Source organism: Lepidochelys kempii, chromosome 25 (genome assembly GCF_965140285.1).
Source record: "Lepidochelys kempii isolate rLepKem1 chromosome 25, rLepKem1.hap1, whole genome shotgun sequence".
Taxonomy (NCBI): Eukaryota; Metazoa; Chordata; order Testudines; family Cheloniidae; genus Lepidochelys; species Lepidochelys kempii.
Window position 1 is genome coordinate 10,326,339 of NC_136404.1, and position 25,792 is coordinate 10,352,130.

The 25,792-nt window shown below is 40.0% G+C and overlaps 1 protein-coding gene across 3 annotated transcripts in view; it reads left to right on the forward strand.

The window, feature by feature from the left end:
* RFX2 (regulatory factor X2) overlaps positions 1 to 25,792 on the forward strand; it is a 98,835-nt gene that overhangs the window by 22,748 nt on the left and 50,295 nt on the right. The window contains exons 1-2 of one of the 3 annotated variants that reach the window (XM_073323870.2): positions 12,467 to 12,561; positions 24,120 to 24,229. In XM_073323870.2, the coding sequence (XP_073179971.1) occupies positions 24,125 to 24,229 (105 nt within the window). In that variant the 5' untranslated portion in view covers positions 12,467 to 12,561; positions 24,120 to 24,124. Of the gene's footprint in view, positions 1 to 12,466; positions 12,562 to 23,346; positions 23,423 to 24,119; positions 24,230 to 25,792 lie in introns of those variants that run through there. The other 2 variants (XM_073323867.2, XM_073323868.2) reach the window with 2 other exon arrangements.

Genomic DNA, 25,792 nt, shown 5'->3' on the forward strand with positions numbered 1-25,792 from the left:
CAAACAAATAAAAATGACAGACTGTTCTGGTTCCACATGTGTCACTATGGTGTGTTTTATTAAGGGTTGCCTCTCTTTTCCCAACTATAAAATGGGCAAAGCACCACCTAATGCCCATCACTTGTCATGATGCTTGTTTAATTGGTACTTTGTGATCTTCTGCTGCAAATTGCTATACAGGTGGAAGATACTGTAATTGCTTATTAACTCAAACACATATTCCAGGAAATGTCTCTCTCTTTATTTGTAAAAGAGACATTTTTTGGTTTGCCTTTTAAGTGAGTAATATAGACTGAAAACTTGCATTAAGATTGTGATACCAATAGAACCTAGGATACTTGAAAGTGAAGGAAAATATTGCATCTTTATCTTACTTTTGTGCCAGGAAATATGATATGTATGGTGCTACATAATGGCACCAGTGGGTCCCTGGTGTTTGGGGCACAATGTGGGGAGTTAATAGAATGTTAGGAACCATTAGGAAAGGGACAGATAATAAGACAGAAAATATCATAATGCCTCTATATAAACCCATGGTACATCCACACTTTGAATTCTGCGTGCAGTTGTGGTCACTCCATTTCAAAAAAGATATATTAGAATTGGCGAAAGTACAGAGATCAACAAAATTGATTAGGGATATGGAACAGCTTCCATATCAGGAGAAATTAAAAAGACTGGGGCTGTTCATCTTAGAAAAGAGAACTAAGTGTGTGTGGGGAGGGGGAGGGGGATATGCTAGAGGTCTTTAAAATCATGAATGGTGTGGAGAAAGTGAATAAGGAAGTGTTATTTATTCTTTCACATAACACAAGAACCAGAGGTCACCCCATGAAATTAATAGGCAGCAGGTTTAAAACAAACATAACAAAGTACTTCTTTGCACAACGCACAGTCATCCTGTGGAAATCATTGCCGGGAGATGTTGTGAAGGCCAAAAGTATAACTGGGTTAAAAAAAGAATTAGATAAGTTAATGGAGGATAGGTCAATCGATGGCTATTAGCCTAGATGGTCAGGGCAGTGACCCCATGCTCTGGGTGTCCCTAAACCTCTCACTGCCAGAAGCTGGCACTGGACAACAAGGGATGGTTCACTCAATAATTGCCCTGTTCTGTTCATTGCCTCTGAAGGATCTGGCACTGGGCACTGGGCACTGTCGTAAAACAGAATACAGGGCTAGATGGACTTTTGATCTGATCCATTATGACCACCATTCTTATGAGTTAAAGACAGAATTTGAGGACTGCCTTTGGATTGCTTTCTTTTATTGGTTTGTATTTTGAACATAGTTGGGTTTTGTGTGTGTGTTGAGGTGGGTGGGTGGGTGGGGAATATGTGCCTACTAGTAACTGATCTTCAATCTGATTCCTTTTAAATCTCTGTAGAGGTGCATGTGTGTACATTTTTTACAACTCTCAGAACACATGTTTCAGCTTGTGGTCTCTTAATGTTGTTCCTCTACTTGTAAGCAAGGACATTCTTAGCATTCTTTCCAGTTTGTATCGTGGCTACACAACATCTAATTATATTTCTTGACAACAACTAGCCAGGGAGGCTAAGAATTAACATTACAATGGGCCTTAAGGTTTTGCAATTACTCAAAAATGATCTGTGTGGGGCCTGTAGAACACTTGGCTAAGTCCTGTCAACATCCTTTCTTTTTGGAGGAGAAGTCTTAATTCAGATTTTTCTGGTCACTCTGCAGAGTTTCTGCATAGAATTTATTGCAGTTACTATTTATCTAGTATGGTTTTAGAGTAGCAGCCGTGTTAGTCTGTATCCGCAAAAAGAAAAGGAGGACTTGTGGCACCTTAGAGACTAACAAATTTATTTGAGCATGAGCTTTCGTGAGCTACAGCTCACTTCATCGGATGCATGCAGTGGAAAATACTTCACTGGATGCATGCAGTAGAAAATACAGTGGGGAGATATCTCCTCACTGTATTTTCCACCGCATGCATCCGATGAAGTGAGCTGTAGCTCACGAAAGCTTATGCTCAAATAAATTGGTTAGTCTCTAAGGTGCCACAAGTCCTCCTTTTTCTTTTTATTGATCTAGTAGTATATAGTTGTGTGGTGACTGGATCTGATCCTGTAATGACTTCACACATGCAAATAGTCCCATTGAAATTTAGGGTTACAGTCACCAGTGAGTTATTCACATGTGTAAATCTTGGGGTGTTTACTTTGTTAATACTTTGTTGCTGTTGCGTAGCATTTGTAAGACCAAACTTCATTCAAATGACAGACTGCTAGATCCTGTACAAGGCTCTCTGACTCCACGACTTTTTTCAGCAGACTCCCAGTTATGAAAATATTTAGCACAGAGCCTGTTGCTTAACAGCCGGAAAAATCCATTTCCTTTTAGCTTCGGAGGTAGCAGCTGTTTCACTTTCCAAAAAACTGTTTGATTTTGTTGTTAGCTAACGAGTTGGGGTTTGTTTGTATGTTTTGTTTTTTATTGTCCTCTGTGGGGAGAAAAGGAGCAAGGGTAGAGCTGTTGGATTTGATGTGTGATCAACCAAAGTGTGAGCTCATAGAAATGCAGCCGTGAAAGTATATTAAAGTGCATAAAGAGCTGGAAAGATACTAGAAAGCGATGAAGAAAAGGTAAACAATGAAGACAAAAACATTTATACTAGTATTTTAGTTTATAGTTCACATAGTACCACATAAGATCTTTACCATAAATGCTGTACAGTAACACTTATTATTCATTTGTTTCTGATAGGCCATCATTTAATATTTCTGTCTATAATTTGTATCTGAAGCTGGCAAATAATTCCAAGATTGATTACCATGTAAGCTACTGTTCATAGATGGTACGATACCTAGATATTTCTGTCTTCTAACTCAGTTTAATTCCATAATTACATGATAATGCTTGACTATGAAATTGCATAGTGAATATCTATGCATTTATCTTTGCTCTGTATAAAACGGCACTAGTATTTCCAAATATGGGCAGCCCTAAACCTAGAAGAAGCTTTAGGTCCCAATCCTTTGATCCTTACTCAAGCAAAACTTCCACTGAAGTCAATGGGAGTCTAGCCTGAGCAGGGAGCAGAGTACTGCATGCTACATTTATAATGTAGCTTATTCTCTATAATGCTTATATCCATACTGTTAAATGTACATTGCTTTATCTATCCCTCCCCCTCAGTTTGCAGGCTTGAAGGTGTCTCTAAAAAGCATATGCTGACTAGACATGAATGGGCAAATCCAAATTTCCGGAGCCTTGCCTGAGTATCTTGGTTGCATGCTGAGGCACAATTCATGGGGAGAAGACAGGAAGGAGTCCTCCGCCCAAATATGCAGACTGGCAGCAGATCTGTTTCACTGAAAGAAGGAAGGATCTGACTCACCAACCCCCCGCTCCCCCTTCACTCTTTTTATGCAACTCCCCAAATTCTTCCCTTAGAAGTCTTCGGGCAGGGGAACTGAACTGTTGTGGCCTGGACTTCCTCTGCATACCAGAAATGAGGTAGTACAAACATCAGAATTTAGAAACAAAAACAAAACAAAGGTAAAAATCTTTAATGGATGCTTCCATCAAAGGGCTGCTGTATTGTGGCCCTCGGAGGCAATGCACATGGGCAGCACCCACTGGCATCAGTGTGCCCACACCAAAGGTAACGTGGGCTTGAACTATCAAGATAACTTAACTTACCAGATGCATCTGTGGGAATCTCAGCAAACTTTGAGTGGCCTTTAGTTTTGGACTTTCCTGAAAGTGAGCGGAGTTCTAGGCTAATTTGGAGAGAGCACATTCTGCTGTAAATCGATGTTGTCACCCTTTTTAAAAAAATTGGAATGATATAATAGTTACTACTTGATGCATATGAGCAACAATGCTGTTCTGGTTGCCTAGCAGCCAGCTAGACACACTGGAGAATAAAAAAGGCTGTCTGACTAAGCAATGTGGTTGGAGCTGGTTTTTAGGTTTGCGGGTGGAACCTGACCCAGGGAGCTCATATTTTAAGGAGGGGGAGGAGGTGGGTGGAATTTACCATTAATGGATATTTTAGTTCTAGCAGGATCATCAGTCTTCTCCTCCCCCCCTGTTTTTCCTCTCCAGTTTTTAATGCTTTAGAAAAGGAATGAGAAAAATCTCCAAATTCTGTGCAAGAAAAAGCCAAGGACTCTCTTCCTTGTGAGGCTTGGAGATTATTAATATTTCATATTTTTTCAAGATGCAAGTCAGCATTTTCTGCAAGCTCCATGTGTGCTAGGAAGTGGCTGCTATAGTCATCTTGGTCTAAACCATCCACCTGCTTGCAGAAAGAAAGGAAAAAAAGAAAAAAAACTGAGACTCTTTCATCTTTGTCTTTAGAGCATCTTTCTCTAGAGCATTTTTTCCTCCAGATTTTATATATACAAAAAGTTGGACTGATATGGTGCATGGATAGACCTATTTCAGCATTGCCAACCCCAAGCCTTTAAAAATCATGAGTCAGACCCCAACAAATCATGCGACTGGTTTAGAAATCATGAAATTTTAAAAACAATAAATTTTTGGTTTTATTTGTCCTCTGGTGTTGGAGCCACTAACGGTCATATTTTCAAGCCTTTTTTACACAATCCTGAGGGCTCGAAATGGTTGGTTTTGTTTTGTTTTTAATAGAAGCTGAGATTCTCTGGTAATAATATGACTCTGGCAACATGGGCTTTAAGAGAAATGCCAAATACCCCACACTTACAATAAAATTGCAAGAGTTGACAACACTGCTATGTTAATGTCCTTGTCTTGGCCTTGTGACTTTTTAATGTTTTTAAGGCTGGAATGGGGCTGACTGACTTGAAGGACTGCTCATGGAGTCTTTGATCCAGCCCAGGTCAGTAGTTACTATTAGCAGTTATCATTTCACACTGGCATTTGAAAAATGAGTTGGTGGGTCTCAGTTTAGTTTCTAGAAGAGAGTTGTCCATCTCTTGGTACCCATTTCCCCACTCATTGGCAGCCCGGGTCGAGAAGCTAAGAATTAGCTGGACATAGAGAGAGGGGAAGTTTGCTCTCTCTATGAGCTGGCTCTTCCTGGTCAGGGCTAAGACACGTTGGTGAGGGGCAGCATGATGAAAGGTCATGCCACTTTTGCCTTCTCTCCTTCCAGGGTTAAATAGAGGTCTCTGTTCTTCAGTTTTCAGTCTAGCGCCTATCATAGAGTTGTCAGCGGTTCCCTGTTCTGCGTTACCCTTTGGATCCCTCATTTTGACATTATGATCTATACCTCCATTCCTCTTTGTTCAGTTTTTGACTCAAATAGTTTGTCACCTGACAGAAAGGGCCTTTCCTTGCTTTGGAGTGGGCTCTAACTATTGATCAAAGTAATCAAATAGGCTGGCACCTTTCACCAAAACTCAGTTCCCACCTCCTCCCCAACAAAAAAAATCAGCTATGAAAGCTGGAGACTCTAGCAATAAAGATGCACTGCCCGCTCGGAACACTTTTAAATAGTGTTTTCTAGGACTGGGCATTTGACTGGTCCAAAAATAATTGGTCAATTAACCAGTCAAATATTGGTCAGATAATGTAAAAAATGGTCAGATATTTCAAACCACTAATTTATTAGAACAGTAACAAAAAAGAGTAAGACTTTGTGATCTCCATAAGGCTTAGCCTTAAATAGATATGAATGCGCAATTATAACACAACATGTAACTCAGAAAAATGTGAAACACAATGAAATGAGGGTCTAAAAAATGAAAGAATGGCACCATGATCCAATCAGAAAAGTAGGCTGCTGCCTACATCAGGGCATTTTTGCTGGAATATTTGATAATATTTGACTGTGGCCAAATAATAAGTGGTCAATTGACATTATTTGACCAGTCAATTGAACAGCTTGCCAACCTTGGCATTTTCTTCTTTACACTCCAAGTCAATCTGCTGTAGGATGACCAGACAGCAAGCGTGAACAATCAGGACGGGGTGGAAGGTAATAGGAGCCTATATAAGAAAAAACATCTGGTCACCCTAATGTGCTGAAATAACCTGAGCAACATCAGACCTGGTTTCAGCTTCTTTATACATGGCTGAATATTATAATGCTAAAGGATCTTATTCGTAGATGACCCTAAGTTTTTAATGTCTTTGTGCTGTCCTGTATTGCTGGATATTCTATTTCAGTACCAAAATTTACCATTAAGTTGAGTGTTAAAGATCAGTTCATGATAATATATCAGGCTTGATTCTCCATTACCCTGCACCTTGTGTGTTCATTTACAGCTTTGCAAAGTGAGTGTAAAAAGCATATTGTTAACCGGTCCCAATATGCATTTTGTCCCACTGCTGGTTTTATGCTTTTGGGGTATATCCTTCAGTTTTGTCACCTCTTACTTCTCTCTTGCCATTTCAGTGGCCCTGAGCTCTGCTGACCTCCTGTCTGATTTACAGAGATAGGGTGAAAGTCACTCCAGTTTCTGTTAACGTCGCTCGGAACATCAGCCAGAAAGTGATCATGCCCTCTACAGTGCCACTGGGCCAAGTCGTTCTTGGGAGCAAAGGTCTGAACTTGGATTCCCCCTCACAGGGGTTTGAACACAACTAGATGGCAGAAGACTGCTGAGCACGTTCATTTGTGTCAGTGATAGAATTAAAAGAAGTCCATGCAGTTCAATCACAAAATCTTAGTTCAAAGCATTAAAGCACAGGTTTTTCTACGGAATTTAATGCAATGATTTACGATCCTGTGGACTTCATTTCTGCTACTTATGATTTCCTGTTGCAGAAGAGAGAATGTCTTTCTGTAATTCTGGCATGTTGCATTGTAAGGCTGAGCTATCGTTGGATAAGAGTCTGAAAAAAAATCTGTTCCATTTTCATGACACATTATTTAAAAACTCCTAAAAATCTCAAATATTTAGAATTAGCGACTTTTCCTGTAAACTTAGTCCTTAATGAGTGTGAAGATGAGCCAATGTCATGGTGACCTTAAAAGTGAATGAACTTTGGTTTCAAAGTCTGAGCTATGGGACAAATGCTGCACAGACACAGTTCCCACTGACTTTGGAGCATAAAAAGGGCAGCCTGTGGCTTTAATAATAATTAGCAAGTGCAGCAGATCTTTTGTTTCAGTTCATGCCATCTGTGATCATAGTACCTATGATCGTGTTCCATTTCTACCAATTTAGCAAAATAAAATTTAAAAAATATATATCCTGTATTTTTATACCAGCCACCTTCACTCTTGCCTAAAATACTCTGTAAGACTTCACTAATTATGAGCAATGAATTCCAGCTTCAAATCTCACTACAATAATGCAGAATGTGGAGTTCAGATTGGTTTCATATGTTCACAGAATTCTGAAAAAAATATTTTCAGTGCATTTCTTCTCCAAAGCACTACAGTTATAGGATGCAAAAACAGCCTAAAATTTTCTCCTCTAGGGCTTGTTTGTTTGCATGGTAGTTTTGTTTTTGCAGTACACTTGCTGTGTTGTAGCCTGTACTGTATATTTCCTGTAGAAGCTAGAAGAGGAGACAACTACTTGCGTAATGACTAGTTATTATCACCTCAAAGAGAGGTTAATTTGTTGATATTTTTTAAAAAAAAGAGGGATTTAAAAGTGCTCCTTTCCTCGACATTTGCTTCTAAGAACATTGTCTGCCTGGACTGTTTTATTATTTCAGAATAAATAGAATAAACCTCCCCCCACTCCACCTCCTTAGTTACTATAGAGAAGAAATTATTTATCAGTCCTCCCAGGGCTTCTGAAAATAATCACTGACATATTAAGTGTGTTTTCGATCTGGTTAATGTGTGATGTGGGGGGGATAGGCTGGGGTATAGCATTGTTTGGTTTGGGAAGTATTCTCTCCGTCGCTGAGCAACCAGCCCTTGGAAACGGGAGTGGACTGTGTCACCCATAGCAACCGTTGTTACTCGACAAACAATGTGGGCCAGTGCAAACAGAGCCAAGACTGTAGGCTCCAGTTTTTAATTGAACATCTGCATATGTTTTTCTCTGATTAAATGGTGTCTCAGTTTGATTTGTCTGTGACAGATATGCTTGAGCCAGTTTTGTGTGGTTATTTACAAAGTGCATGATTATCTTGTCCAAATTAATTCCTTTTGTTTATTCTTATGTGAAGTTGAGAGGGCATTTCCCCCTCCCATCTCCTGTAATCCATAAAAATAGTCTCAAAATAAGAACCTTTATTTCTCAGTAATCTCTCAGCTTTCCTCCTGATTGGGTATGTATTGCATAATTACATAAGGTCTCTTAATCAGGTTGATAGTTGTAAGTACAATTTTGATATATTAACATTGTGACATATAAAAATATCTTTTTCTTTTTTAATCCCAGTTTTATGTTGCCCTTTGTTGGATAACCAAAACCCCTTCCATTTTATGGGTTTCAGAGTAGCAGCCGTGTTAGTCTGTATTCGCAAAAAGAAAAGGAGTACTTGTGGCACCTTAGAGACTAACACATTTATTTGAGCATAAGCTTTCGTGAGCTACAGCTCACTTCATCAGATTTTATATATCTGAATCCCTCTTCCCCTCCACAAATTTGGAACCAAAGAGGTGAATGGGTCAAGACTCCTCTCGTTACCCTCAAAACATTGGGTAAAAGAATTTTTTGCCTGGGTAAATGATACAGCACAGTATTTACTTCAGACTCGGTGACACAGTTCATCCTTTTTTCTGTAGACGACACAGCTGTTCAGGGAGGACAGAGGACTGTTAAACCAGTGCACATTCTCACAGGCCTTTATCTTTTCTTGTTCATCTGGAATGCAGTCAGTCTTACTACCATCCTAACCCAAAAGGTTACAATGGCCTCTTCTAATTGAAGAGCATTAGAATGTGCCCTATAGAACTGCATCTCTAGTAAAGATAAAGCAGCCCTTCCATTCTATCTTCTTTCCACGAAGGATCACATCTCAGTTTATGGCTAATACAATAAATAACCTTGTATTTTCCTTTTATTTGGGTGGGTTTTGTTTAGCCCTGTGTGTTACAGCACATGCCTAGTTACCAAAAGCCTAATGAACAGCTCCAAGGATCTGAACAGGCTTTAACTTTCCCTCCGCTTGTAGCGGAGCAACAGTCTGGAAAGTGATTTCGCTTGTTGCATTATTCGCATTAGGTCCTGCAATGAAACAGATGAAGTAATTAGCAACTAGTTGTGACTGGTGCTGCTGGGACCACATAACACGCAACCTGGGATTCTGAGATGAATGCACTTTTAAAATTGATAATATGTACTTTCTCCAGCTGAATTTATTGCAGAATTATTATTCGTTAATTTATAAAAAAAAATTTAAAAAAACCTCTTACAAGAAGAGTTTCTCTAGAGCATCCTATTGGTTTGGTTTGATGCCAGCCCCAATTCCCTGGGTGGACTTTACCATGCACTCTGAAATTCTTTTGGTTGATTGGATGTGTTTCTTTGAACTGGCCCAACCCTTCCCAGTTCCACTCCCATAATGGAACTGTCTCTGCTTGGTTTGGACCACACCTGACAAATAGGTTCTGAGCTTAATTCAGGCTTCAAGAGGAAGCACATCTGTCATAAATATAAAGGGAAGGGTAACCACCTTTCTGTATACAGTGCTATAAAATCCCTTCTGGCCAGAGGCAACGTCCTGTTACCTGTAAAGGGTTAAGAAGCTCAGCTAACCTGGCTGGCACCTGACCCAAAGGACCAATAAGGGGACAAGATACTTTCAAATCTTGGGGTGGGGGAAGGCTTTTGTTTGTGCTCTTTGTTTATGTGGTTGTTCTCTCTTGGGACTGAGAGAGGCCAGACAGAAATCCATCTTCTGCAACCCATCCTAATCCAAGTCTCCAATATTGCAACCGGTATAGGTAAGCCAGGCAAGGGGGATTAGTTTATCTTTTGTTTTATGTGAATTTTCCCTGTGTTAAGAGGGAGGTTTATTCCTGTTTTCTGTAACTTTAAGGTGTGGACTAGAGGGGGATCCTCTGTGTTTTGAATGTGAATACCCTGTAAAGTGTTTTCCATCCTGATTTTACAGAGGTGATTTTTACCTTTTTTTTTTTTTTTTTTTTTTAAATAAAATCCTTCTTTTAAGAACCTGACTGATTTTTCCATTGTTCCAAGATCCAAGGGTTTGGGTCTTTGATGATTTTGTAACAAATTGGTTAGGATATTATTCTCAAACCTCCCCAGGAAAGGGTGTGTGTAGGGCTTGGGGGATATTTGGGGGGCCAAGTGGTCTCTTTCCCTATTCTTTGTTTAAAACGCTTGGTGGTGGCAGCATACTGTTCCAGGACAAGGCAAAGTTTGTATCTTAGGGAAGTTTTTAACCTAAGGTGGTAAGAATAAGCTTAGGGGGTCTTTCATGTGGGTCCCCACATCTGTACCCTAGAGTTCAGAGTGGGGAAGGAACCCTGACAACATCTATGTCTTATGTGCAAGTGGGTAGGTTGAGAGAGAAGGGTCAGAGAGGTCACCCAGGCAATTTAAATGGACAAAGGAAAGAAACTTGCTCCCAGTGTCAGAAAGTAAACAAGACTTTTTACCCTGCCTGGAAAAGGGACTTTAGGAACTTTTCTCATAAATAAAGCAGTTTCTTAATTGATTCTATCCTTGCTTAGTCTGCCCTGACTGATTTTTGAAGCTGTCCAGCACAGGCCCAGAGTTTATGTAATAATAATATTTCTGCCATTTGCTCATCCCGAATACCATATTTTTTCAAACCTTTGCTGCCCCTGTGGTCAAATCTCTCCCCAGAGAACTCCAGTTTGCTGGGCCAGTTGCTATTTTAAAATCTAATTTGAAGATTTCTTTTTATGAATGGTTTCAGAGTAACAGCCGTGTTAGTCTGTATTCGCAAAAAGAAAAGGAGTACTTGTGGCACCTTAGAGACTAACCAATTTATTTGAGCATGAGCTTTCATGAGCTACAGCTCACTTCATCAGATGCATCCGATGAAGTGAGCTGTAGCTCACGAAAGCTCATGCTCAAATAAATTGGTTAGTCTCTAAGGTGCCACAAGTACTCCTTTTCTTTTTATGAATGACCACAATTTGTTTGTGGTTTGTTTGCCCGAACTCTCTGAACACTCATGAATGGTGCTATATAAATATAAATAACAATAATGTGTTGGCAGGAGATACTTCTTTGTTTGTTGTTCACCAGTTAGGCATGATAGGGACAGCTGCTACTGCCCCACATCTAAATTGAAATACAGAACTGAACCTTCCACTTCACACTTAACTTGAGCAGGGGCTGGCCAGCTTTCCTGCTCCCTTAAAAAAGATTGTCTGACCTAAACAAGCATAAACAAAGTACTAATGACCAGATAGGTTGAGATCAAGCTGATCTGTTGGAGTCAAAATAAATAAGAGTGAAATACGATTTCTCACAATGTGTAATCATCCTATAGAATTCTCTGCCATAGGAGAATCTAGAACAGCAGGGTTTGAAAAGGGGCTCAGTTTTATAGCCAATATTTGTAGTTATGCATCCTAAAATGAGGGTAATCAAATTTCACATTTAAGGGGATAAATTGACCACCACATGGCTCAGGAAAGAACTTTTTCCTGACCTTGTGTATGTAGTGCATTGCTCAATTAGCCAGAGCCAGTTTCCCCTTCCCACTTCCTTTGAAATATCAAGTACTCTTCACTGCCTAAAGCAGGATACACAACTTGAAGGACCAATGGCCTGATCCTGTGTTCCTGCTCTGTCAAGATCTTCTTATTACATGTACAATGCTATTCTCCTTTCCCCTCTTGCCTCACTGTAATGTGATAACAGTTCCTGTGTAGTTTGTATTGAAGTTAAATATGATTGCCAGTATGAAGATCTGAAACCTACTAATTGGCACCTATGTATCCCATGCCCCCTTCCAGAAATAGTATATATCCAAAAATAAGGTTTCCCTGTAGGATTTTAGTAAAAGAAGGAAAGCAAGTCACAACACAGTCCTTTCCAAAATGGAAGATGTTGAGAAATGTGAGAGGCAAGCCTGTTCAAATTGCTTAATGTTGGTACTGTGATTCGGGAATGGGGAGGGGCAAATAAGTGTATGCTAATTTATTTGGGAGATACCTTGGAGGCTTGGAAAAGGGAAAGAACAACCCGATTACTTAGGGTTTCATTGTTTCTGTATGGTTTCAGCGTAACAGCCGTGTTAGTCTGTATTCGCAAAAAGAAAAGGAGTACTTGTGGCACCTTAGAGACTAACCAATTTATCTGAGCATAAGCCTTTGTGAGCTACAGCTCACTTCATAGGATGTTTCTGTAAACTTTCATCCAAATCTATTTAGTTTCAATGCAGTATGTGTGGTTCTGGTATAGGACATAGTTGGGTCCAAAATTCTACAGAAGCTAATCACTATTAGAAATGTCTGAAAGTGTATAATCAATAAATACCATTTGTTTGCATTTAGACATTCCTCTGCACTATTTGCAACCTAAAATTGTGCTAGTGGAGAAAAAGGTAAAAATTGAGACTGACTAGCTTATTTTTCTTTGTCCAAGATAAGAGAAGCTTAAAGAAAAAGCATGAATGGTGAAAAGTGAATTAGATCTTTAAAAATCTTCCAATGTGAATACTTTTCAAATGTTTCTTGTAACCCAGGTGAGTAATTTTTAAAGCAACAAGTATACTTTTAACCTGACAATGTGTCTTAAAGATGTATAAAAGTGTATTTGAAGAGTAATATGTTTGATTTAGAAACTGCTCTTGATTAGTAGCTGCGTCATTATCCTAGATACAGGATAAAGAAACTATACTGAAAAGAAGCTATGTCTTAAATATAAATGTATGGAAACAAAAACAAAAAAAAGTTTGAGACTGCAGCACTTTATCCTTCTGCTGACTTTCTTATTACCAATAACTACAATTTAAAGGTGAACTGAAAGGCCTAGGCATACAGTAAATCTGAGTGCACGGTTCTGGTTTCCCCAGCTACAGCTGATAACCCACTGACATCAAGTACAACACAAGAAGTTGCATTTCTCATGCTACATTAGTTGCCTTCAATCGTAGCAAAAGAAACCTCTTTTTGAAGTCAGGACTTGGCAGGCCTATAGAAAAGGAACAGACTTATTCATGTATTCATTTATCAAGCATGCTCAAGTCTGCATATGTATTGTATTAACAATTTGGGAACTGTTTCTGTGTCTATCTTTTAAAAAAAATTCAATTTCCGTTTAAAATTAGAACCATTAATTTTCTCTTACTTAAAATATCACTAACTTTGTGTGTGCTCCTATAACTTTCTTTTAAGGCACTATGTTTTAGTCATTGGACTACTGTGGTTGGATGAATGGTTGGACAGCACAATGGTGAGATAGACAATGAGAGTCTGGCACCTGATATCTCTTGAAGTATCATTTTTGAGTCTTCGGAGCCCTGGAGTTCAGATAGGTTAGGGCACTGGTAGCCTAACGTTGAAACTCAACATGGTCGCAAAACTGGGTGCTCGTTAACTTCTGTACTTCTAAGAGCCACTGAAGTGGTGTGTTCTGAATTCAGGGCTGAAGGAGTTAAGTTCTCCTTCTGACATTTTTGAATTTCTCTTCCTCAAAAACAAAAAGCATGTAAAATGGGTCACTTTGTGTATGGAACTTCCTTGTGGTTTGTCTGCAGCTCATAGAGTTACTCTCCTTGCATTCAGGTTTGAGATACCACACATGGGTACTCATCAACATCCTGCTGTCAGCAGCATATGCTGTTGCTGCTTCTGCCACACATTCAACTGACTCTTAAGGAAACACCTTTTAAATTATCAACACAAAAATGTTCCTAGCACTCTTCCACATCAGTGAAAGGGAAACTTAAAGAAACAATGAAGACCATTAAATTTCCCTGGCTCCATGATAATATAATATCTATATTACATGATTCAGTTCCATGAAATCCAATTCAAGACTGAGAGTATATTTGTAATATTAACTATTGCTAGAAAAAGTCCCTTCCAAGTGTGTATTTTTCCATGAGGGCCATGTTCCTGAAATACAGATATACTGCTTGGTGTCCTTGAAACCTATGTTTTGGGTTCATCTGTGTTTCCAGGTAACTAGAGCTCTTACAGAAGCAGTGTTTTGTCTCTGTTTTAATTTAATTTAACTTAATCAGTGGAAGGTTCTGGTGCCTTCTGTCTTTATAACATTCTGAAGCAATTTAATCAATTAAAAAGCAGCGATTCCAGAATCAGCTCATTATCAGGTTCCTTGCCATTTTCGCCCTCCACTTACCTCAGGCTATTGAAAGAGTAAACGCCATTACCCATAATTCACAAGAGCCCTTGGATGAGCCTGTTTTGCATGGCAGGATAATTCCACCTTATTTCTGAGTTTGAGTAGCAGAGAGAAGGAAAGATCAGCCACAATTGAGTGAACTATTTTAAACAACATAACAATGTGCTCGGATACCATAGTGAAGGGCACGTTAAAACAAGTACTTATAACTGGCCCCAACCTTCACCCAACTCTTTCGGTGAATCAAGGGAAGGATTAAGGAAGAATTATTGGGACCTGGACCAGTGGTCAGCACAGCCTGATGCAGCCATAGGTCCGTGAATAGCTGATGGCACATGAGTGCTCACTGTTGCTACTGTAGGACTTGTAGACAAGTATCTTGGGTGCCCTCCCACAATACCGCAAGTTGTGTGATCTGATGAAAGTGGAGAAGCACTGGCCCATGACTGTTCGCTGCAGACACTGTTGACTGAGCTGGGATGGCACATCTTGGCATGGAGGCCAGGGTTCTGATGGGCCTAGATTTAATATGTTCTTAATGTACTGCTGCATTTCCTGGTTTTATCTGAAAGCAGAAATAGGAGAGGCTATTCTTTCCTGATTTTTTTTTCCAGATCTGTGCATAAATCAGGAAATACTGTAGATCTCATGAGTGTACCTGATCTTAGGATTTCCAGGCACATTGCATTTTGGAGAAGCATTAAACTCGGATGCTTGGCTGCCAGACTTGCAAATATTTTGAGGTGCGCTTATTACTAACAACAATGCTGAGAGCCTTGTCTCTTTATAGGCATCCTCTGTGTTCTCTTAGACTGGAAAGTAAAGATACTGAATAGCTTTTATAGATTGGACCCATAAGGAACAGAGTCTTGGCTTAGTTCAGCTGGCAGAAAGTAATAAGGGTTTCGTTTCAGGTCAATAAGCTTTTAGAAATGGATAATCTGCAGCCAAACTTTCCCAAAGATTTGGGGGGTATTTGGCCCGGGATTCTGGTTCAGAGTCATTTGCTGGCAGTTTGAAAGTGTTTGCTAATGTGCTCCTCCTGCTTTTAAGTTCTATGGACATTGGAAAAACTTTCTTCCCTTCATCTGAATTTTAAGGAAACTCCTTGCATTTTTCTGAGATTGTGTGCCCTGGAGAAAGACAGATGAATGTGTTGGGTTAAGGTTGCAGGCAGGGAATAATCTATTTCTGATGCAGATATTATCTTACATAGTTCTGCCTTAAACTGGCTTAATTACTTGAGTTGATCTTAGTTTCATTCATTGCAAAATCATTTAAGAAGTTTTATCTGCTACACTTTATATGCTTCAGTTAAAATGCAATTAATTCCATTTCAGGGCAGTTTTTTAAATAAGAGGGCAGGCCAAAAGTGGCAAGTGAAGTGGAAAATATTTGACCACATGATACCTTCTTAAATAAGTGTGGCATAGTTGCTGTTGGAGATTCATAGTAAGCATTTATTGGTGAAGGAATGGAAAAACAGCAGCCCTCTGCGTCCTTCTTACCACATATTTTTTATTACTGTGGAGGGTATTGAGAACTAATATCTTCCAGTATATACTGAAACTGTTTTAATACTTTTTTTTCCTTTTTTATATATGTACATGGCTACAGACACACTTCGGAGAAAATACCCTCTTAATGCCTGTTGAGAACATGATGGCCTGATACTTGAAGTTATTTCTTCTGATTTCAGCTGTTACTAGTTCCTTCTTTACAGAAATAAATAAATTAAAAAAATGCTCTAAGCAAACGAAACCTGGATAGAAGCTCCAGAAGCTGAATAACGTAGGTTTTTTTGTTTTGTTTTTTTGTTCTTTGTTCTTTTTAAAATTTACTCTTCCTTAAAAGTTCCATGCAAAGCAAACCCTGGAGTTTTAGTTTAGATTCTAGCAACCAGTGTTAAGGGTGAGACATCATTCAGGCCAAGTAATTCTAAAAGTTAAGGCTGCACTTTACAGCCGTCTGCATGTATTTTAAAAATATGACCTTTTAGCATAATTTTATGGTATTTGTCAAATGATATGGATAATACAGACTCAGTATTGCTGACTCCAAGCATTTAAAATCCATGAGCCAAACCCCCTGAAAATCATGATATTGGCTTAAAAATATTGAGATAAAAAAAAAACAATAAACTTTGGGTTTTTTGATTTGCCTTCTGCTTTTTAGCATGCACTTGGATCACATTTTCAAGCTTTTCTTTGCAACCATTAGGGCTAGAAATCTTTAAATTTTTTTTTTAAATGAAAGCTGAGATTCTCACATAACCACTTGTTTCCAAGAGTTGGGGCTTTAAGTAAAATGCCAAATATTGTGAGACTCGTGATACAACTGGAAATTCTTTATACAACCTTGCATGCAGTGAGCATACTGGACTAGAAGTTTAACTAGACTACTTTTAATTACACTGGGTCCATTTTGGTCCCTGGATGGCTCAGAATCCATGAAACAGCACAAGCTCTGCACAGCTGAAAATCCGGTGTGTGCCTTGGAAATATTACTTTTAATTAACTAATGTTATTGATAAATACAAAGGTTATGTGCAGCATTGTTTTAAAGAGAAATTTAATATGAGGAGGTGTTAGTAAATGCTGATTGTGATCTTGCATTATTGAATATGGATGCTGCTGAACTGTTATGCCTTTTTGTTGCCCTGACATGTCTACCTGTCCCATTTTCCTTCCTAAATATTTTTATTTAGCATGGCTTATGTTTTTCCTTGGGACTTCATTGTGAACTGAAATTAGAACAGGCAAAGGTCTGTGTCTGAGAGCCTCTGCTGTCAGCTACAGGTGGAATACAGCACTTCATGTGAAAAATTGTAATTGGTCTGTTTTCCACTGTTCTGTCTTAATTTGAAATCCTTAGATGAAAGACATGAAGTGAAGACTTAGTATTTTTTAATATTCTGCAGTTCTAAATATTTAGCTTTGCTACTGACTCACTGTGTTTCCTTGGGCAAGTTGCTTAACCAACTACTTTTTATGCCTTCGTTTACCATCTGGTTGTAATAACTTGTCCTCAGAGAGATACTGTGAAGCTTAATTAATAGTTGTGAAGTGCTTTAAAATCCTTAGGAGGAAAGCATGAAATATAAAGTAGTAGCATTCTTTAGTATTCTGTAAAGGTCTCAACCCAAATCCGCCCTCACGCTACTGAATTGTCTTTTATGTGATGTTCCACTTTACAAACTTTAAACATTTGCCAAAATGATGATAAAAGGATTATAAATATCCTCGAAGTTTAAAGAAAATCTGGTGGCCAAATAAGCTTTATCATAAAGGTGAACTGAATTTTTTTCCCCCCCAAAATAGTTTTAACATAAATTTTGTCTCCCAAAATGCTCAAATAACTTTCTGAAAAACAATATTAATTCTTGTACTTTATAATGTGATATCTACATTCATTGGGGGGAGGGATAGCTCAGTGGTTTGAGCATTGGCCTGCTAAACCCAGGGTTGTGAGCTCAATCCTTGAGGGAGCCATTTAGGGATCTGGGGCAAAAATTGGGGATTGGCCCTGCTTTGAGCAGGGGGTTGGACTAGATGACCTCCTGAGGTCCCTTCCAATTCTGATATTCAATGATTCTATGATTGTTTTGGATTGGGGAAGGGAGACATTCTCTCTACTGCTTGATTATTTTTTCCTTACGTATTTCAGGTTAAAAAAATAATAGAGAATAAATTAATACTGTTGCTATGGTATATATCAGATCTGCTATTGGTACCCTGGTTTCCATGGGCATTAATGTTAGTGCCACCCAGCATTATATAATCCTTGATCTTTTTTGATATTTATATGTTCAATACAAATGGCAACACCACAACCTTTTGCATATGCTTCTTTGTATAAAAATAGTGTGTAAATAGGCACACCGTTAAGTGAGTCACTGTGGTACTCCTTTATGCCCTGGTTGCGAAAGGAGCTTAAGCACATGGGACTACTCTATTGTTTAAAGTTAGTCATGTCGTTGCATACATTGCTGAATCAGGACCAGAATACTGGAGTTAAGTTAATGAAATATTTTCTCATAGGCAGACTCCCTGCCCTGACTCTGATCAGCAGTACTATATGTTCGAGGCCTCAGCATGTAGCTTAGAAACTTTAGTTGGGTATTCAGGAGCTGATGCACTGTTAAAACAGTCTGTAGACAGATACTTGCAGTTCTTCTTTAAGGCCACAATTCTGAAATTGGGAACCCCTCCCCCCCCCAGAGTCCCATTGACTTCAGTGGAGTTCTGCGTGGGTGCTGGGGTGCACCCATAGACAGTCAAGTGCAGGATCAGGGCTAAATTTACCTGTTTGTTTGTTTTTTAAGCCTGGGAATTGGTAGTGAGTGGGGTTTCCCTTGTTACAAAGTTAAAATAGACATGCCTGGGGAAAGCTAGGAAAGTAGTATTTACTCCTGAGCAGTCTATTTTTACTTTTATTTTTTCCTCACTGCAACGCTGACTGTGGAAAGTATTTTGAAACACTCATCTTTGTTTTCCCAGTTTTTTAAGGCACGCCCGGACAAGATGGATTAAAATCGACAAGACCAATCATACTAAGGCAGTGTGGTTTATGAATTAAACAGTAAAAATTGGAATGTATGAAATTGCTGTGTCAGCAATTTTCAATGTTTTTTAATATTACTAGTTTTTCTCTAATGCCTTTGAGTGTCAACATTCTGAGGTGGATACCTTAGAAACACCTTAGATAGGAAACTAATTTTCAGTTTTTTCATTACAAATGGAAAAGCTGAGACATAGGAGAAGGGAAATGACTTGCTCAAGGTCAAAAAGCAAGTTGGTGGTAGAACCAGAAATAGAACCCAGAAGTTATTAGCTTTTTCTGTATTTCCTTTCCTGTCACTGCTGTTTGCCTGGATACCAAGATAGCTGTGTGTAAACAGAAGGTTTCCAGAGTACAGCAGCCTCCTGCATCTGCCTTATTCATTTAATGATGTTGCAATCCGGAGTTTAGACCTTTCCGATCACTTCCATAGTGGTGAACTCTGATGTCACAAGCATGGTATTGTCGCATCACCAGGTGGATCACCAGAGTTTTAAAGCTTGTCTTAATCTGAAAATGAATATTTTTTAAAAGGTCCCTTCTTACTACAGAGTTGTGCCCCGTGTGAGTGCTCATAATCTGGTCTGCTGACTTTACTGACAAAAATAATTGACTTCTTTTTACTCTTCTTAGCCATGCAAGAGCCAACACAGCTGAGAGAGTCAGCTTTGGATTCTATTCCTCCTTATGCATCATCAACTGATTGGAATTACAGTTGTTAAATCATTTTCACCTGTACAAATCTATTGAGACAAATGGGATTGCACAGGTGTCACTTCATTAGTTGGCTACCAGGGTCCATCGACGGCTTTTAATAGTTCTGTTACTCTTTTATGCTGATAGCTAACTTCAGTGTCCTCCTGATATCAAGGTCATATGGCCAATGTGGCTTGGCTGTGTGTATCTTTCTATTCTTTATGCCAAATCTAATAAGGGTAGTAGCAAAATTTGCATCATTGACATGTAGCAGAATTTACATTTGAGCAACTGAGTCTGCATTAGGAGCAATTGATCCAGAATGCCATGGAATTGGTGCGCTGAGTACAGGTCAGAAACCAGATAGAGAGATAAAGAGAGTCCCTGTACAACTTGTAGCAGGCATCAGTTTCATAGCAGTGAGCAGAATTCCAAAGTGCTAGGTGAGAAGTTAGCAGCTGTACTGTTGACATAAATCAGGGTGGTGCACCTAAGACAAGGCTCTTCCCTTTAACGCTCAGGCTTTGTCTACACTAGGAAATGGTGTTCCGACACTGACAGATAAATTCCTTCCGTTGGTATAGGCTGCGTCTACACTAGCAGGCTGGGCTAGCAAAGTTATGCCAACAAACCTATGCCAGTAGAGGATCTATAGTGTAGACATAGCATTAGCTCTAAATGACGGGGTGGTGGGGAGGGGGCTTTCAATGGCATAAATGGGAGTTACCTATCCAGCTTCTATTGACTTTCAGTGGAAATTGGGTGCTTGACTCCTATTTGTACCTCTGAAAATCTCCACTTTGGCTCTCAATGTTGTGCTCCTTGCCCCTGCCCTGGAACAGTCAGCTCCCGTGAGTGCAAATGTCTTCCCAAGATACAGGGCAACATTGTGTACAGCTCTTCAGAGAGTAGGAGTCATCACTGAGTGTAGGAGTTCTGTTTATGTTCTAGGCTTGTCAGCAGCACAAGTGAATCTTAGCAGAAGGCATAAACATATTTGCCTCTTCCGTTCCCAAGAAGCATGGAACATGGAGCATTTGAAGGAAGGTGGAAATTATCCAAGGAGGTTTTCACTCAATTAAAAAAAATCACTATGTAAAATTTCATTCTGGGGCTCCAAATCACATTTGCTCAGTTTTACATATCAATGGCTTTTCTAATGGCCAGTGCTGCAGACTTCACTTGGGATCTGAAAATCCAGCTGGGTTCTCTGTGTTTATGGCATCATCATCAGTAGTAAAGAGTCTGCAGTTGTAACAAATCTGACAATGCTGATGATGCAAGTGTGAGGAAAATAAGATCCAGCTCTCAACCCTTTAGCATTTTCAGGGTCACTGGAAGAGAAAAACTTGTCAGTAAAGGTGAGTACATGTGAGTTGAAGGCACAGGGAGAAGCAGATATTTGAGATGGTGCCACTTTCACCTGGTCCTCTTACAACTGTAGCTTCACTTTATAAATCTCTCTTATAGACCAGGTGCTTCAGGATCTGACCCTGCCAAGGTCCTGAGCATCCCTTGCAAGCATCAGGCTCATTGAGGGAAATTTGATATTGGAGCAACATACTACTATACGCTTGAGATGTAGTCTCATACAGCACTGTGAAAAGTCCTTAGGAAAAATGGAAATGAGAAAAAGGTGCATTTGTGATCCTACTGCATTATAATGGAGCTCACAAATGAGATTTTCTTCTCCTTGAGGCAATTTATTCCTCTGTTTATATTAATGTATACATTTATCTTCTTCGCCAAAGGTCTTGTGCTGGCCACCTGTTTACTTGCAAATAATGTGGGCCCCAGGACTAGTACAGATGTGATGCTATTCCTTAACTTCGGGGAGAGAATTATTCTTTTATATATAAATTTGTCACATTGTACTGATGCAACTGGAATCTTTTTATAAATAATTTTTTTTTAGATACATTTCAAAAATACATTCAGCCAGTGAGGCAAAGCAGCAGATATTTGGTATAATGGAGTTGTATGTAGAATTGCCAACTTCCTATTGGCACAAAACCAAACACCCGAGCCCCCCTCCCCCTCCCTCAGTGGCTCGCTCTCCCCCACCCTAACTCACTCTCACTGGGCTGGGGCAGGGGGTTGGGTTGCAGGAGAGGGTGAGGGCTCTAAAAGGGGGTGTGGGCTCTGGGCTAAGGCCAGTAATGAGGGGTTTAGGGTGTGGGAGGGGGCTCCGGGCTGGGGCAAGGAGTTGGAGTGCGGGAGGGGATGAGGGCTCCGGCTGGGGGGTGTGGGCTCTGGGGCGCAGGAGGGGGCTCCGGGTTGAGGGGCTCAGGGCTGGGGGTTGGGGTGCAGGAGGGGGTATGGGGTCTGGGCTGTGGGTGCAGACTCTGAGATGGGGCCAGGGATGAGGGGTTTGGGGTACACAAGGGGGCTCCAGGTTTGGAGGCACTCAGGGCTGGGGCAGGGGGTTGGGGCTCAGGGTTGGGGTGCGGGCTTACCTCGGGTGGCTCCCAGTCAGCGGCATAGCGGGGGGGCTAAGGCAGGCTGCTTGCCTGTCCTGGGGCACCACACTGTGCCCCGGAAGCGGCCAGCAGGTCCAGCTCCTAGGCGGGGTGGGGACAGAGGGAGGGGCAGGAGGCTCTGCGGCATGTGTGGCTCTCGCCCGCAGACACCAGCTTCCCCCAGCTCCCATTGACCAGGAGCTGGCTAATGGGAGTGCAAACTGGTTCTCGGGACAGGGGCAGCACATGGAGCCCTGTGGCCCCCCTGCCTAGGAGCCAGACCTGCTGATCGCTTCCAGGGCACAGTGCGGGGCCCCAGGACACGACCGGACTTTTAACGGCCCAGTCGGTGGTGCTGACTGGAGCCACCAGGGTCCCTTTTCGACCGGTGTTCCGGTCAAAAACCGGACACGAGGTCACCCTAGTTGTATGCAAACCTATTCTGTGTACTGTTCCCAAGGAGAATGGAGGGTATATATGACTTGGTGCCTAGGAAGAGGATATAAACTATGATGCAGAATATGACTTGGCTTTCTCTTGTTTCTGCAGTATTTGGTTCTTGGTTCTTTAGCTGTGTTTTGAGCAGTGAGCTGAAAATATATTATTCCTGTATCTCCTGTCTTGTCCTGTCCCTGTCCAGGAGGAACATAGAAGAGAAAATGACTCACAAGCTGTTTGGGGCTGGGTGGAGTAGAGAGAGAAAAAACATGATTGCGCAGGATCAGAGCTGGTTAGAAAAATGGAAAAATAACTCTGAAAAATATTGAAGTTTGTTCTGTTTTGACCACACAAAATGGAAACATCTCTTGTTCAGTTCTCCAACTATTTTAAATATTCAGTGTCCCCCTCCCTGCTTTCCTTTTTTCCTCTTTGTCATGGAGTGCAATAAGATGAATAATATCCAGAGTTTTGGATTTTTACCTCCATTTTCATTTTTTTTCCTTTGCCTCAAACTTTTTTTTTTCCAAAGTTGAGGACGTGTTGAAAAGTGAGTGTCAGACAGACAGATCTAAATAAAAGGAAAGAATGAAAAAGAGTGTTTGTGTGTAAAGAGACTCCAGAAGTCTTCATTCTGTTGCATTCAGTGGCAAAAGGGGAAGAAGAGAGAAAAAACAAAACCTCAAGATTTGGAATTTCTAAATCTTTGGTTTTGATCAGAAACCAGAAAGGGAGCGTGAGTGTGGGGTTTTTTATTTGTTTATTTTAAGCTTTCAGTTTAGAGAGAAAAGAGCACTTTGTATTTTTTTTTTATACAAAATTTGTTCTAGTCAGAGTATCCCCACCATTGCAGTTGGGGATATTACTGTCCAACGTGGCATGGCTGTAACACAGTGGTTCTCACCCAAGGGTACATGTACCTCTGAGGGTGTGCAGAGCTCTTCTGGGCGTACATCAACTCATCTAGAGATTTGCCTAGTTTTACAACAGGCGATATAAAACGCACTAGCGAAGTCAGTACAAACTAAAATTCCATATAGACAATGACTTGTTTATACTGTTCTGTATACTATACATTGAAATGTAAGTAGAATATTTATATTCCAATCGATTTATTTTATAATATGGTAAAAATGAGAAAGTCAGCCATTTTTCAGTAATAGTGTGCGGTGTCACTTCTGTATGTTTGTCTGATTTTTGTAAGCAAGTAGTTTTTAAGTGAAGTGAAACTTGGGGTATGCAAGACATTAGACTCCTGAGAGGGTACAGTTGTCTGGAAAGGTTGAGAATTAGTGCTCTAACACACTGTGTCGTGGTTACATTGCTGGGAATAGAATCAAGTTGTTTGGCACTTTGCTTTATTTAAACACTTAGAGGTAGCTAAATATGCTAAGCCCAGGTTGGAAAGAGATTGTATTTCTTGTTCTTCGAGTGTGCTTCTGTCCCAGTGAGGAGCAGCTGCATGTCTGCTATGACACAATAATTCCCCAATGCGATTTTTTGTTATATTTATATTCAGAAACACATTTTCTGCTCCTTCCCTTTCCTTCTCTTTCTGTGGAACAATTGTGTAAATTTATCTCAATATAATACAGCAGTAATATTAGAACCAAAACTAAAAAGAATCCTCCAAGTAGGGTGGTGGTTACCTTTCTCTGACAGGTCATAGACCCTCTACGGGGATTTTATTCTTTTGGACTCTGATTACTTTTCTTTGAGAGCTGTAAATTAGTAAAGTTGTCTCTTCTCTATCTGATCTCCTCTGTGCTCTCTCTGGCAGTGAGCATGCAGAATTCAGAGGGCGGATCAGATTCAGCGACGTCTGTGGCACTGCGTACTTCTGCATCTGCTCAAGCTCCAGTAGTGCAGCCAGTGCCAGCCTCCCAGCAGGTAACGTTCCTCCAGCTGCGCGGCTGTGAGTGCTGTCTCCATGGAAAATAAACCTAATTTTAATGAAGAATATGCTTTAACTCTTGGCTCAAAGAATTTTGTTAAAAAATCAACCTGAAGAGTGCATGTGTGTGTGTGTGTAAGTGGTGATGAAGCCTACCTAGATATGACATTGATAAATGCCATATAAATGTTTGTAATAAAAACACACTTTGATTTAAGGCATGAGATTTGGATTTTAATTTAGCCGTGTTGCCAAGAAAACGCTTTCCTGCCAATTTGGTGTTTGCTCCATTGCAGTGTCCTGACGTCATTATTTGATGTGTCAATAAAAGCAATAAAGATGCAAATTGTACCACATTGTTTAAAAAGGCATCTCCTGGAGTTGAAAGATGTATCAAAATCAGCAGAATTTGTGTGTAAATCAGAAAAAAAAACCATAGTGGGTTTTTTTGGCAGGGAGGGGGTGATTTTGGAGGTGTTTTCTTCACTTTTTGAGTGTGTATTGCTTTGACACATTTACATACATGTAACATGTTTGAAAGTTTTTGTGATACTAGAAATATTAGGTTCTAATTTCAATCTGTGAATGAAAATTGTATTTGAGAATATTAAAAGGAAGTGATGAGAAAATTGAGGGTCCACTTATGCCTCTTAGGGAACTATGAGAAAGTTTTTATATAACTGTTCAGAAAGGATGCAGAACAGATGGAAGGATGGAGTGATTGATTGGAGAGAGAGGTGTAGCTAGTGGGTAGAATCAACTATTATTGGATGTTGAAGAGGGGAGTGGATGGAGCTGGAACTGCTTGGACACTTGGTTTGCTAGAATCTTGAAATTGCTCTGCCCAACTTGCAGAGTAGAGTGTGGTCCTGCTATAAAATTGGCCTGTTCATTGTATTTTTTGATCTTCAGTGTTGATTTCACCAGAAGGTTGTTTCTCATTCTAACGATTAAAGGGTAGGAATATAATTAATGCTGTCAACATGATTTAATGGAAAATAGCTCCTGTCAAGCAAACCTGACCTTATTCTTTGAGATTACAGGTTTGGTTGATAAAGGTAACTGTGTAGATATATTTCAGAGTAGCAGCCGTGTTAGTCTGTATCCGCAAAAAGAAAAGGAGGACTTGTGGCACCTTAGAGACTAGCAAATTTATTAGAGCATCAGCTTTCGTGAGCTACAGCTCACTTCATCAGATGCATACAGTGGAAAATATAGTGGGGAGATTTTATATACACAGAGAACATGAAACGATGGGGGTTACCATACACACTGTAACGAGAGTGATCAGGACAGGTGAGCTATTTACCAGCAGGAAAGCAGGGAGTGGATGAGGGGGAGAAACCTTTTGAAGTAATAATCAAGGTGGGCCATTTCCAGCAGTTTACAAGGACAGTAGGAGGGGAAATAAACAAGGGGAAATAGTTTTACTTTGTGTAATGACACATCCACTCCCAGTCTTTATTCAAGCCTAAATTATAATAAATGTTTGTATTGCATTGACATAGTGTCACACAAAATTCTGATTTAAAAAATTAGCACGGTAGAATATCAATCAA